Here is a 13958-nt window from a genome sequence, read left to right as displayed (position 1 = left end):
TAAGGAAATGAAAACAGCACTCACTCAACCCCTCCCTTCCCCCCTCCCCCCCCCCCCTGCCAAAACCTAGAGTCAGACTGGAGAAGACATGTATGTAAGTTGTCCGGTTCGTGCGTGCTGGAATACACCCCAGCTGCCCGTAACCAGTAGTCAACTTATTCCCATGAGATGAACACAACACTCGGTAAGTATGTTACCTACACAGATACTACATAATTTAGTTGGTAAAGCAGCTTGATACGGGTTAACTGGCAAGCCATTAAGTGCCGATATGAAGTGTCACTCTTTAATCTCTGACGTGATTAAATAATATACACTTAAATATGAAATATCAAATGATACTGGCTGAAATAGAGAGAACTATTCAAATATTCAAAACATTGAAAATATTGCGAGTCCAAAGATTTGTTGCAAGTCTTAGCAAAACTGATAGATTTTAGAATCAGATATGAAATAAATGTTAGGATTCTCTCACCCCCACGCATGCAGTTAGCCGTCTGCAAGCACTTGACTCCAGCGACTCCAGAACCCGTACAGCAAAGAACAATTCCTGGTCATTTCACCGGACGCTGGTTTATCTCGTCAAGGATCGAATGCTACTTCAACTAGCCAATCTAAGTGTCACGTGGTTTTCTGCGAAAAAAAAAACCAAAAAAACAAAGAAAGAACCAACCGAAACATACTAAGGAAATGAAAACAGCACTCACTCAACCCCTCCCTTCCCCCCTCCCCCCCCCCCCTGCCAAAACCTAGAGTCAGACTGGAGAAGACATGTATGTAAGTTGTCCGGTTCGTGCGTGCTGGAATACACCCCAGCTGCCCGTAACCAGTAGTCAACTTATTCCCATGAGATGAACACAACACTCGGTAAGTATGTTACCTACACAGATACTACATAATTTAGTTGGTAAAGCAGCTTGATACGGGTTAACTGGCAAGCCATTAAGTGCTGATATAAGTGTCACTCTTTAATCTCTGACGTGATTAAATAATATACACTTAAATATGAAATATCAAATGATACTGGCTGAAATAGAGAGAACTATTCAAATATTCAAAACATTGAAAATATTGCGAGTCCAAAGATTTGTTGCAAGTCTTAGCAAAACTGATAGATTTTAGAATCAGATATGAAATAAATGTTAGGATTCTCTCACCCCCACGCATGCAGTTAGCCGTCTGCAAGCACTTGACTCCAGCGACTCCAGAACCCGTACAGCAAAGAACAATTCCTGGTCATTTCACCGGACGCTGGTTTATCTCGTCAAGGATCGAATGCTACTTCAACTAGCCAATCTAAGTGTCACGTGGTTTTCTGCGAAAAAAAAAACCAAAAAAACAAAGAAAGAACCAACCGAAACATACTAAGGAAATGAAAACAGCACTCACTCAACCCCTCCCTTCCCCCCTCCCCCCCCCCCTGCCAAAACCTAGAGTCAGACTGGAGAAGACATGTATGTAAGTTGTCCGGTTCGTGCGTGCTGGAATACACCCCAGCTGCCCGTAACAGTAGTCAACTTATTCCCATGAGATGAACACAACACTCGGTAAGTATGTTACCTACACAGATACTACATAATTTAGTTGGTAAAGCAGCTTGATACGGGTTAACTGGCAAGCCATTAAGTGCCGATATGAAGTGTCACTCTTTAATCTCTGACGTGATTAAATAATATACACTTAAATATGAAATATCAAATGATACTGGCTGAAATAGAGAGAACTATTCAAATATTCAAAACATTGAAAATATTGCGAGTCCAAAGATTTGTTGCAAGTCTTAGCAAAACTGATAGATTTTAGAATCAGATATGAAATAAATGTTAGGATTCTCTCACCCCCACGCATGCAGTTAGCCGTCTGCAAGCACTTGACTCCAGCGACTCCAGAACCCGTACAGCAAAGAACAATTCCTGGTCATTTCACCGGACGCTGGTTTATCTCGTCAAGGATCGAATGCTACTTCAACTAGCCAATCTAAGTGTCACGTGGTTTTCTGCGAAAAAAAAACCAAAAAAACAAAGAAAGAACCAACCGAAACATACTAAGGAAATGAAAACAGCACTCACTCAACCCCTCCCTTCCCCCCTCCCCCCCCCCCCTGCCAAAACCTAGAGTCAGACTGGAGAAGACATGTATGTAAGTTGTCCGGTTCGTGCGTGCTGGAATACACCCCAGCTGCCCGTAACCAGTAGTCAACTTATTCCCATGAGATGAACACAACACTCGGTAAGTATGTTACCTACACAGATACTACATAATTTAGTTGGTAAAGCAGCTTGATACGGGTTAACTGGCAAGCCATTAAGTGCCGATATGAAGTGTCACTCTTTAATCTCTGACGTGATTAAATAATATACACTTAAATATGAAATATCAAATGATACTGGCTGAAATAGAGAGACTATTCAAATATTCAAAACATTGAAAATATTGCGAGTCCAAAGATTTGTTGCAAGTCTTAGCAAAACTGATAGATTTTAGAATCAGATATGAAATAAATGTTAGGATTCTCTCACCCCCACGCATGCAGTTAGCCGTCTGCAAGCACTTGACTCCAGCGACTCCAGAACCCGTACAGCAAAGAACAATTCCTGGTCATTTCACCGGACGCTGGTTTATCTCGTCAAGGATCGAATGCTACTTCAACTAGCCAATCTAAGTGTCACGTGGTTTTCTGCGAAAAAAAAACCAAAAAAACAAAGGAAAGAACCAACCGAAACATACTAAGGAAATGAAAACAGCACTCACTCAACCCCTCCCTTCCCCCCTCCCCCCCCCCCTGCCAAAACCTAGAGTCAGACTGGAGAAGACATGTATGTAAGTTGTCCGGTTCGTGCGTGCTGGAATACACCCCAGCTGCCCGTAACCAGTAGTCAACTTATTCCCATGAGATGAACACAACACTCGGTAAGTATGTTACCTACACAGATACTACATAATTTAGTTGGTAAAGCAGCTTGATACGGGTTAACTGGCAAGCATTAAGTGCCGATATGAAGTGTCACTCTTTAATCTCTGACGTGATTAAATAATATACACTTAAATATGAAATATCAAATGATACTGGCTGAAATAGAGAGAACTATTCAAATATTCAAAACATTGAAAATATTGCGAGTCCAAAGATTTGTTGCAAGTCTTAGCAAAACTGATAGATTTTAGAATCAGATATGAAATAAATGTTAGGATTCTCTCACCCCCACGCATGCAGTTAGCCGTCTGCAAGCACTTGACTCCAGCGACTCCAGAACCCGTACAGCAAAGAACAATTCCTGGTCATTTCACCGGACGCTGGTTTATCTCGTCAAGGATCGAATGCTACTTCAACTAGCCAATCTAAGTGTCACGTGGTTTTCTGCGAAAAAAAAAACCAAAAAAACAAAGAAAGAACCAACCGAAACATACTAAGGAAATGAAAACAGCACTCACTCAACCCCTCCCTTCCCCCCTCCCCCCCCCCCTGCCAAAACCTAGAGTCAGACTGGAGAAGACATGTATGTAAGTTGTCCGGTTCGTGCGTGCTGGAATACACCCCAGCTGCCCGTAACCAGTAGTCAACTTATTCCCATGAGATGAACACAACACTCGGTAAGTATGTTACCTACACAGATACTACATAATTTAGTTGGTAAAGCAGCTTGATACGGGTTAACTGGCAAGCCATTAAGTGCCGATATGAAGTGTCACTCTTTAATCTCTGACGTGATTAAATAATATACACTTAAATATGAAATATCAAATGATACTGGCTGAAATAGAGAGAACTATTCAAATATTCAAAACATTGAAAATATTGCGAGTCCAAAGATTTGTTGCAAGTCTTAGCAAAACTGATAGATTTTAGAATCAGATATGAAATAAATGTTAGGATTCTCTCACCCCCACGCATGCAGTTAGCCGTCTGCAAGCACTTGACTCCAGCGACTCCAGAACCCGTACAGCAAAGAACAATTCCTGGTCATTTCACCGGACGCTGGTTTATCTCGTCAAGGATCGAATGCTACTTCAACTAGCCAATCTAAGTGTCACGTGGTTTTCTGCGAAAAAAAAAACCAAAAAAACAAAGAAAGAACCAACCGAAACATACTAAGGAAATGAAAACAGCACTCACTCAACCCCTCCCTTCCCCCCTCCCCCCCCCCCTGCCAAAACCTAGAGTCAGACTGGAGAAGACATGTATGTAAGTTGTCCGGTTCGTGCGTGCTGGAATACACCCCAGCTGCCCGTAACCAGTAGTCAACTTATTCCCATGAGATGAACACAACACTCGGTAAGTATGTTACCTACACAGATACTACATAATTTAGTTGGTAAAGCAGCTTGATACGGGTTAACTGGCAAGCCATTAAGTGCCGATATGAAGTGTCACTCTTTAATCTCTGACGTGATTAAATAATATACACTTAAATATGAAATATCAAATGATACTGGCTGAAATAGAGAGAACTATTCAAATATTCAAAACATTGAAAATATTGCGAGTCCAAAGATTTGTTGCAAGTCTTAGCAAAACTGATAGATTTTAGAATCAGATATGAAATAAATGTTAGGATTCTCTCACCCCCACGCATGCAGTTAGCCGTCTGCAAGCACTTGACTCCAGCGACTCCAGAACCCGTACAGCAAAGAACAATTCCTGGTCATTTCACCGGACGCTGGTTTATCTCGTCAAGGATCGAATGCTACTTCAACTAGCCAATCTAAGTGTCACGTGGTTTTCTGCGAAAAAAAAAACCAAAAAAACAAAGAAAGAACCAACCGAAACATACTAAGGAAATGAAAACAGCACTCACTCAACCCCTCCCTTCCCCCCTCCCCCCCCCCCCTGCCAAAACCTAGAGTCAGACTGGAGAAGACATGTATGTAAGTTGTCCGGTTCGTGCGTGCTGGAATACACCCCAGCTGCCCGTAACCAGTAGTCAACTTATTCCCATGAGATGAACACAACACTCGGTAAGTATGTTACCTACACAGATACTACATAATTTAGTTGGTAAAGCAGCTTGATACGGGTTAACTGGCAAGCCATTAAGTGCCGATATGAAGTGTCACTCTTTAATCTCTGACGTGATTAAATAATATACACTTAAATATGAAATATCAAATGATACTGGCTGAAATAGAGAGAACTATTCAAATATTCAAAACATTGAAAATATTGCGAGTCCAAAGATTTGTTGCAAGTCTTAGCAAAACTGATAGATTTTAGAATCAGATATGAAATAAATGTTAGGATTCTCTCACCCCCACGCATGCAGTTAGCCGTCTGCAAGCACTTGACTCCAGCGACTCCAGAACCCGTACAGCAAAGAACAATTCCTGGTCATTTCACCGGACGCTGGTTTATCTCGTCAAGGATCGAATGCTACTTCAACTAGCCAATCTAAGTGTCACGTGGTTTTCTGCGAAAAAAAAAACCAAAAAAACAAAGAAAGAACCAACCGAAACATACTAAGGAAATGAAAACAGCACTCACTCAACCCCTCCCTTCCCCCCTCCCCCCCCCCTGCCAAAACCTAGAGTCAGACTGGAGAAGACATGTATGTAAGTTGTCCGGTTCGTGCGTGCTGGAATACACCCCAGCTGCCCGTAACCAGTAGTCAACTTATTCCCATGAGATGAACACAATACTCGGTAAGTATGTTACCTACACAGATACTACATAATTTAGTTGGTAAAGCAGCTTGATACGGGTTAACTGGCAAGCCATTAAGTGCCGATATGAAGTGTCACTCTTTAATCTCTGACGTGATTAAATAATATACACTTAAATATGAAATATCAAATGATACTGGCTGAAATAGAGAGAACTATTCAAATATTCAAAACATTGAAAATATTGCGAGTCCAAAGATTTGTTGCAAGTCTTAGCAAAACTGATAGATTTTAGAATCAGATATGAAATAAATGTTAGGATTCTCTCACCCCCACGCATGCAGTTAGCCGTCTGCAAGCACTTGACTCCAGCGACTCCAGAACCCGTACAGCAAAGAACAATTCCTGGTCATTTCTGGCGTTTGATTCCATATTGATTTCCTGGGATTATTGTCATGTCAGAGGAAGGAGTGGAAACTAGGTTCCAGGCGTGACGGAGTGTTCTCTTTGTATTGTGAGCCATTTTGAGAGCGAAGTGGTAAATTTGAAATTCTAAACAAACTTGTTTCTCGTGAGGATGGTAAGTAATGTCGTGTTGTGTTTTTAGTTTGCTTAATTACATGAAAAGTGCTGGAGCTTGTGCATGCTTCTTGTTTCGGCGGAGAGATAGCCAGCGCGAATTTTTCGATAGACCGTATGGAAGCAAATGTCATCATGATATCATCGTAATATTCAATCAAGTAAAAATCTCCTCTTTGCCCATCGATCTAGTGTAAAGTCATGACATTATTATTAGAATGAATAATCCAGAATGTCTTCTTTTGCCTGTGATAAAGTGATAAATCATGCTACAATACAATGCTGTCCCTTACTGACAACAAATAAAAGCTGACCACAAGCAAACAGCAGCGAAACCAACCGATTTTGATATTATTATATTCAGTGTCTGTTTTGTTATTTTCGGGACGATTTCATAGCGAATAATTTGATGTAATAGTCCCACGTGGTAATGATATTTTGATATGTGAGAGGCACATTGTGATTCAAATAATTTCTCGACATTATCATTTTACTATCACCAAAATATCAATTAAATATCAAAATGTCAGTTACCAAACTAATGATATTCTATCAGGATCTATGGATCCAGAGCATTTCCTGTATCAGCTCCAGAACTTTGGGAACAAGCTACCCAGTGATATACGTTCATGCCATAATTCAAGTCTATTTAAACCTATACACCAGACGTATCTTTATAAAAAATGTTATTTTAGCTTGTAGAAAGAGTTTTTAAAGGGCTATTTTTATGTCTTTTGTTATTATTATTATTGTTATTATTACTATTATTATTATTATAATTATTATTATTATTATTATTAATAATGGTAATAGGACTGGGTGGAGTCCAATTTGGTCTGTAATCACACAAGTGATTAACAAAATCGGACGACCGCGAAGAGGGTGTCCGATTTGTTATTCACGAGTGTGATTACAGACTGAATTGGACAACACGATGTCCGTTACCAATTAATCATAACAATTACAATTTCCCACAAAAGCAAAAATTCATTTGAAAAAAGAGCATTTAATAGTCATTTTAAATATCATAATTAAAAATATGGAGAATAGCTTGCAAAGTGGCTGTTAAGTTTCTTTCAAAACAGTCACCAGAGACTAAACCTCCACAATTTTACAAAGTCAGTCTCTTGAATTGGTTACCATAGTAATTGCAATCAATGTTGTGGTTGGTGGATTTAGTGGAGAGGACTTAACATGATTGGCTCATGTAACTCTCCGATTACAGGGTTCCGATTACAGCCAACTGTCCGATTACACTGTCCGATTACAGCTTTGCAGATTAATTAGAGCAAAATACAGCAGTTTATGCACCAATCACATTTGAGGAAATTGTAATTGTTATGATCATTATTTCTTTTTGCTGGTCAATTACGTCCAAATTCTTGGTGGTTTGAAATTTTCCATTTCAGGAATTTTTGAGATAGGAACATTTTGTAGGGTTGTTCCTAATGTTCTGTTGTAACAGAACGTGTTCTTGGATATCATTTGATGCTTTCTGGAAATTTCTATGGCTTGAAAATTTGGCAAGGGATTTTTGGGGGGTCAAAATTTTGGTTCATGGGATTTTGGGGGTTTTGTTTGAGGCCCTAGGATTTTGGGTGGTTCATCATTTGATCGTCCCTGTCAATTGAAATCCAGAGTACCCCCAGCTCGGGGAGTATGAGGCTTCATTGAATGAAATTTAATTCCATTTCATTTCCTTCCACTTGCAGTAGCTGTCTTTGGCAGAGAGGACCCATGCCTTCTACTGGGACTCAAATGCACCAATGAATGAATGTGTGCCTAGACCCAAATCCGGAGAATAAAAAAAGTTTTTTGATTAGTTTTCCTGTTCTTCACATTGGTTTGTCTTTTGTTGATTTCTTTCCCCTTATCTCTAATACATATTGACTATTAGTTACATTATCATTAAAGTATATAAGTACATGAATAAAGACAGATTGTTATCATCATCATCCTTGCTTAGATTCAAAATAACCAATAAAGAAGTCTAGCCACCCAATGTGTTCATCTGTCTTTCTTCATTCACTTATATTACAATAATAATAATAATAATAACTTTTTATGGTCTGCCAGGAGAGAGACACTTTTTCAGGAAGGAACCAAGCCACTAATATTTGTTAGCCTTCATTAGACACTCGTGAATCTATCTATCTATTGCGTAGATGTTTGGCTTTGGAAAACACAACAGCCTATTTTCCATTTAGATAAATAACAACAAAAGGCAACTGAAACAATCAATTTAAATTTCCTGTCAATAATCTTTAATGTGTAAACAACATTATTCAACTGCTAGTGTCTGTGCAGAACACAAAAAGCACTCTTCATTCAGAATTAACCTTCCGAAAACAACAACTAGAAAGCTAATTATTGAAATTATCATTTCTCGTAATATTAAGTTGAAGATTATTGTCTTGCTCAGTAACTCCTGTTACCATAGTTATAGGGCACAGGTATTAAGTTTCCTATCTCCTGCCTTTCTCCTAATAATTGCAACTCTGGTGATATTAATTTCATGTCATTTGTTTGACAGTACCAATATTATGTCTAATAAAGCCAGAAATCCATTAAGTCTCCCATTAAGTTTTGAGGCCTGCATGAGCTCTCTCATGTTTCTTGGCTGGACAATAATTTTTATAGAGTAAAATTGTTTATCAATCAGCAAGTATCTGAGTATTTATTGGCCTTTTTTGTTGAGAATTAAGTCATTTGATTGCAGCACTGCTCTGTGCGTCGGAAAGTTTTGAAACTGTGAATACAAAAAGCAAGTTTTAAAAAGAGTAAATGACAGCAAAGACCTTATGGGCTCAACCACTGTTTACTTAATATCTTTCACAGGCTTCCTAATCACTGAAAAGAGTGCACGAGTGGATAAACAATCGATCTTGAAACAAAAATTTGTGAGCCGAGGAGGTCTCATTAGCCCAGTTCAAAACTGGAAATTTCATGTGTGCCCTATATAGAGGGCTGGTCTGGCAGTTTTAATGGGTAATGTGGCATCTCTCGTAGCGTATAATATGATTGGGTTGCTACCCTAGCCAAAAACAAAAGACCAAACAATTGAAGCAATGACTTAGACTTCAAAACAATAGAAGCTGCTTACAATACCAAAGAAAAGCAAGTTATGAGAGCTGCTACACTACCAGTATTAATACTTGCCATTTGCATCAAAGGGAGGAATGGACATCAGCCTCACTTCCATTGACGGGCCAAAAATCTACAGAATTTGTAGATATGCATAGAATTTTGAATTTCACTTCATGCAAAAATCGCCCTTGTTCCAATTAAGAATAATAATATCATTGTCATTTGCATTTGTACATGTGGAGTCAATTTAACTGGCTCAATAAAGCAATTACTGGCTCAAATGATTGAGGTGATGTCATTCCAAGTCACTAAAGCTACATATTAAATCAACCTCTCATTCACTTGCATTTGGGAAACTGGGACAACGAATTCATGGAACGACTGAGAAATTATCGGTACCCTGTCTCGGTAATGACGATAACATTTATCTTCAACTAAATTATTCTTATTCTGTTAGGCCCTCTTGTTTGAAAACATGCAACTTTCAGTCAAGCTCTCATGCGGGTCACAAGATTTTGAGGAAAAAAATTGGGATGTGAACTTTTGCGAATTGATTCTGGTCTTTGGGAAGTGAAACTGCTTTTGGGAAATCAGATGGTTTTTCACTGCTCGGAGCTTGACTGTAAGACTGCACGGAGAGAGTTAGTCTTTGACTGCCTTGTGGATGGTACGAGTGGAAGTCATGAGTTTGTAGACGCCGGCTCGCTTTTTGGTGGCTTGCAATTGTACAGGAACAAGGCTGTCGATGCCTTCTTTCCACTCTTCACCTGAGAGTTCAAGCTTATACAAGTTGGTGCCTATGTGTTTGTAATACAACAGCGTTGCCTCTCTTTCTCTTATGGACTGGACCTGGCCAATAAAAACCTTTGGATTCTGATAGGTGCTCTCCTCTGTGACAACAGCCACGAAATCGCCCCTGTTTACATCCACACAACCCTCTTCTGGTTGCTCAGCAGTCGCATCTTCCTCTTCGTCGAGACGGCCCTCTGCGTAATCTCTGGCCAAGTCAACTGCCAGCCGTTTCTTCTGATTTGCTGTGCGCCGATCATACGTAGTTTGTGCTTGTTTACGTGAATGCCTGAGCGCAGATGCCAAGGAAACCTTGAGAGAGTCGGTACAGTCCCTGTTAAAATCATAGAACAATGTCTGAGTTATGATTGACCAAAGACTTAAAAATGCCAGCCAGTGAGCGAAAAGAAAAAATGTACATTTCATAATAGGCCACTTTCAAAAATACCACAATACTTCTTGTTAAAAATATATATTTTATAATAGGCCACTTTCAAAAATACCATAATACTATTTGTTTGCCCTCTAAAATTTTGCATAAGAACTGTTTCCAGTTTCACCTGGGACTGAGAATGGTCCCAAGAGAAAATAGAAATAAATTATTTGAATCCTTTGATTTTAAGCTAAGAATGTTTCATGCGAGTCAAAGAAAGATTGACCTCTTGACTCAACTTCACTATTTTTAAGATTAAATGTGCACTCTGAATTACTAAGAATAACTATGCGTCCACTCACGATTTGTCGTATGCCCATGTGATGAACGAAGATCGAAGGATGTTTATAGAGGCCAGCTTTCCCGTAAGGCCATATAGCACACTCTTCAAGTGAGCGGAGAAGGAGGCAGCAGTGAAGTGACCACCATTCTTGTTCTGGAGACAAAAAGGGGCAGTGCATTTGCATTGGTTTTGTCTTGTTTTGTTTTTTTCCATTTTTATGACCTCTTCTTATAGAGATCCTTGCCAATACCACTTGTGTGTATATAATGTGTATATATATAGGTTATTAGAGTGGAGAAAGGAGTGAATACTCAAAAAAACAAGCAGAGTGAATCTGTTGAACAAGACACCCCAGAAAGGTTTTCTTTTTCCCCTGAAATCACCCTACAAGTGTCCAGGATAACAAAAAATAACCCCAACGGGGTTGATTTTGCATCACACAAGGGTTAATATTGCAAATCGTGCCACCCCAGAGAGATGTGGCTTTCGGTCTAAAACACCCCACTAGGGTTCGTAATAATAACCGTGAACCTTGACAGGAATGTAGTTTTCAAAACAAAATACCTCACCAAGCCTACAAATAATTTTTGTTTATAGGCAGGTCATTTGTCACGACAAAGACAAGTTTTGACCTGACAAAAAGCCAGTCTGGTCGGACAAAAAAAATTGTTTGTCATTATAAATTAAAAAGAGACATTTGAGACATTTTGGTATTTCAGTGTAGACTCTTCGCCAAAACATTGGTTGCAAATTCAAATAGCTTAAAAGTCAACTGAGTGTAAAATTGCTACTAGCACCAGCAAGGGGACCTTTACATTATGTCTGGTATTAATTTACCTGTTGAAAATTGACAAATTTACAAACGCTTATACCCCTAGTCACACAAGCGTTTCCAATGTAACAAGTTTCCCACAATGTCTAGGGACTGAACAGGAAAAGGGATGAAACAACCTCCCACACGGACACCTTGTCAGTATAAAACCTCACAATAACATTCAGAGACTTGAAAATTGGCCGAAACGAATTCTTCGACTTTTTCTGAAAGCAAGTTTCCTCTGAAAGCTTTCGGGGTCAATTGAATAAAAAATTGGCGTAATTATTTAAAATGTGGAATTGGAGGCGGTCGTGACTATAAAGCGTGACCAATTTGTACATTCACGCTTTTCACAAAAACATGTCTGTGGTACGGAAACTATATTTCAACCACACTGCCAGACGTAAAAAAAACTATAAAAGGTTAAAAATTAAACTGAGTTTTGATCATACGGACTAGAAAAACATTTGGCTACATTTTAGAGGTTTTAAAGTTTTTGAAAGCGATTGCATTCAGATAAACGAAACGTGAGTATTTGGGCTGTGTATTCAATTTCCATAATATCTTTAATCAGGTCAATGTATTACAACTGAAAATTAATTCCACAACACTTGGTGGCAACAAACAACGAGTAATTACATAAGACCTCAGTTCTAAGTAGTTTTTCAGACGAACATAATTCAGACTAAATGGGGCTTCACGATCTTTCACAACGCCACCGCAAAATGCGTAAATTAACACGCAGGAATAGTGGTACTGTTGTGATATGTTTACAATTCGACATAACATTTGAGACGGCGCACTGCGCGTGATAAAATTCTCAGAATTAGAATAAAACAAAACCGATAACAATGCTTTTTTCCGTAGCATTGTGTGGCAGTATAACAAAATAAGTTGTCCCATATTCAGCCACAAACTTCCAGTTAAAATATTTTTCATTTTAGCGGAAATGCCCGGTCAGAGTGTCCAACCAGGCTAAGCTTTTACCTGTCAAAACCTCAAATTTACCAGACGATTGTCCAATGACCGACTGTTATTTGCAGGCTTGCCTCACTGAAATGTTGTTTGACTTGAAATCACCCCAAAAAGGTGTGAAATTAGGTGCAGAAAACCCACCCTGGATATGAAAATTTCCTAACTAGGGGTAAGATTTGAAATTTACACACCCTGCAAGGATGAATCTGCCAAAAAAAACACCCCACCGTAGAAATTGTCACTGAATTTTACATACTGAAAGAGCTTTTGGGGGTGAAAGCTGACTGTGACCAACCCTTGAAGGATGAAATTTCTAAGAAAAACCACTCTTGGTATCGAAATGGGGGTGAAACGAGAAGATTAAACAGCTTTATGCCTCAACGTTAGGGTTAGGGTTAGGGAGGATCCTTGGCTGGGATCAATTTCCTCACCCCAAAAGTCCAGAGGTTGAAATCTAACTTACACAAGATGTGAGGATATCATTTGGTAACTTGGTCAAAACAGGTTAAACCTTACCAGCAGTAGGTAGCTTTGGCTTGACTCTGTAACCAAATGCGGCCGATAATCCTTTATGTACGACAACAAAAGTCGACAGAGCTCGTCTTCGGGCTGAAAAAGATCAGTGGCATTGACCTCAATGTCTGGTCAATCATCAAACTAAATGATAAGTCAATACTTTTGGGTGCAGAACAGCCTTTGTACAAATTTCTAACAATTAAAGATTGGAATAAATGGCCAAACTAACCAGCTTGAAAATGGAATCAACATCAACAGATATAAACAAATGTTTATGGATGGAGTTTTACATCCATGTCAATCAGTAGAAATTTTAGGTAAATCATCTCAGATCACCATTAGTGGTGCAGGATCACAAAACTGGCTACCCTTTTATGATGAGATCAATGTATTGTAAATAAATTATGCTTATGCCACAAATGCTTAAATGGGCAATGCCCAGAGTACTTTGGAGATAAATTAGTGCGTATCAGCAACATGTCGACCAGAATCTCACACTATGGTGATATAACTATACGCTGTTCTAGAAATAAACGTGACACAGAAGGTGGAAAAACTCTTCTTGTTACAGCTGCAAAACTTTGGAACTCTCTACCTATTACTATAAGATCTGGCACCAGTATTAATGCCTGCAAACAGAATTCTTGTAAGGAAGGTTATGCTGGCTTGGATAGCTTTCCCATTTCATAAATGTTTTATCCTTTTAATATTACATTTACTGTCTTTGCCCTTTTCAATATTATTTTGTAAATTAGCTCTATCTATTTAAGGGGAGGGCCAGAAGTTTACCAATCGTCAACTGTAATGTGTCACCCTCGGTAAACAAACTTATTTATTTATTTACTTAATTTACTGGAACCAGAGAGGAAATTGTCTAACCTGTA

The 13958-nt window shown here is 39.0% G+C and overlaps 1 protein-coding gene and 1 long non-coding RNA gene across 2 annotated transcripts; one reads left to right on the top strand and one right to left on the bottom strand.

The window, feature by feature from the left end:
- The first annotated feature begins 5490 nt into the window (after positions 1-5490).
- On the top strand, positions 5491-7999 carry LOC145474708 (uncharacterized). The gene is made up of 2 exons (XR_014045672.1): positions 5491-6178; positions 7890-7999. It is a non-coding gene; the product is annotated as an uncharacterized LOC145474708 (long non-coding RNA).
- A 1406-nt stretch (positions 8000-9405) lies between these two features.
- Positions 9406-13947, bottom strand: LOC145474707 (uncharacterized). Its single transcript, XM_081455182.1, has 2 exons — positions 10789-13947; positions 9406-10387 (listed from the first exon to the last, which is right to left on the bottom strand). The coding sequence occupies exons 1-2, from the start codon at positions 10980-10982 to the stop codon at positions 9907-9909; spliced, it is 675 nt and encodes a 224-aa protein (XP_081311308.1). The 5' UTR covers positions 10983-13947; the 3' UTR covers positions 9406-9906.
- Positions 13948-13958: the final 11 nt, after the last annotated feature.

Source organism: Orbicella franksi, unplaced genomic scaffold, assembly GCF_964199315.1.
Source record: "Orbicella franksi unplaced genomic scaffold, jaOrbFran1.1 SCAFFOLD_514, whole genome shotgun sequence".
Taxonomy (NCBI): Eukaryota; Metazoa; Cnidaria; class Anthozoa; order Scleractinia; family Merulinidae; genus Orbicella; species Orbicella franksi.
This window is presented reverse-complemented; position numbering and strand designations above follow the sequence as displayed.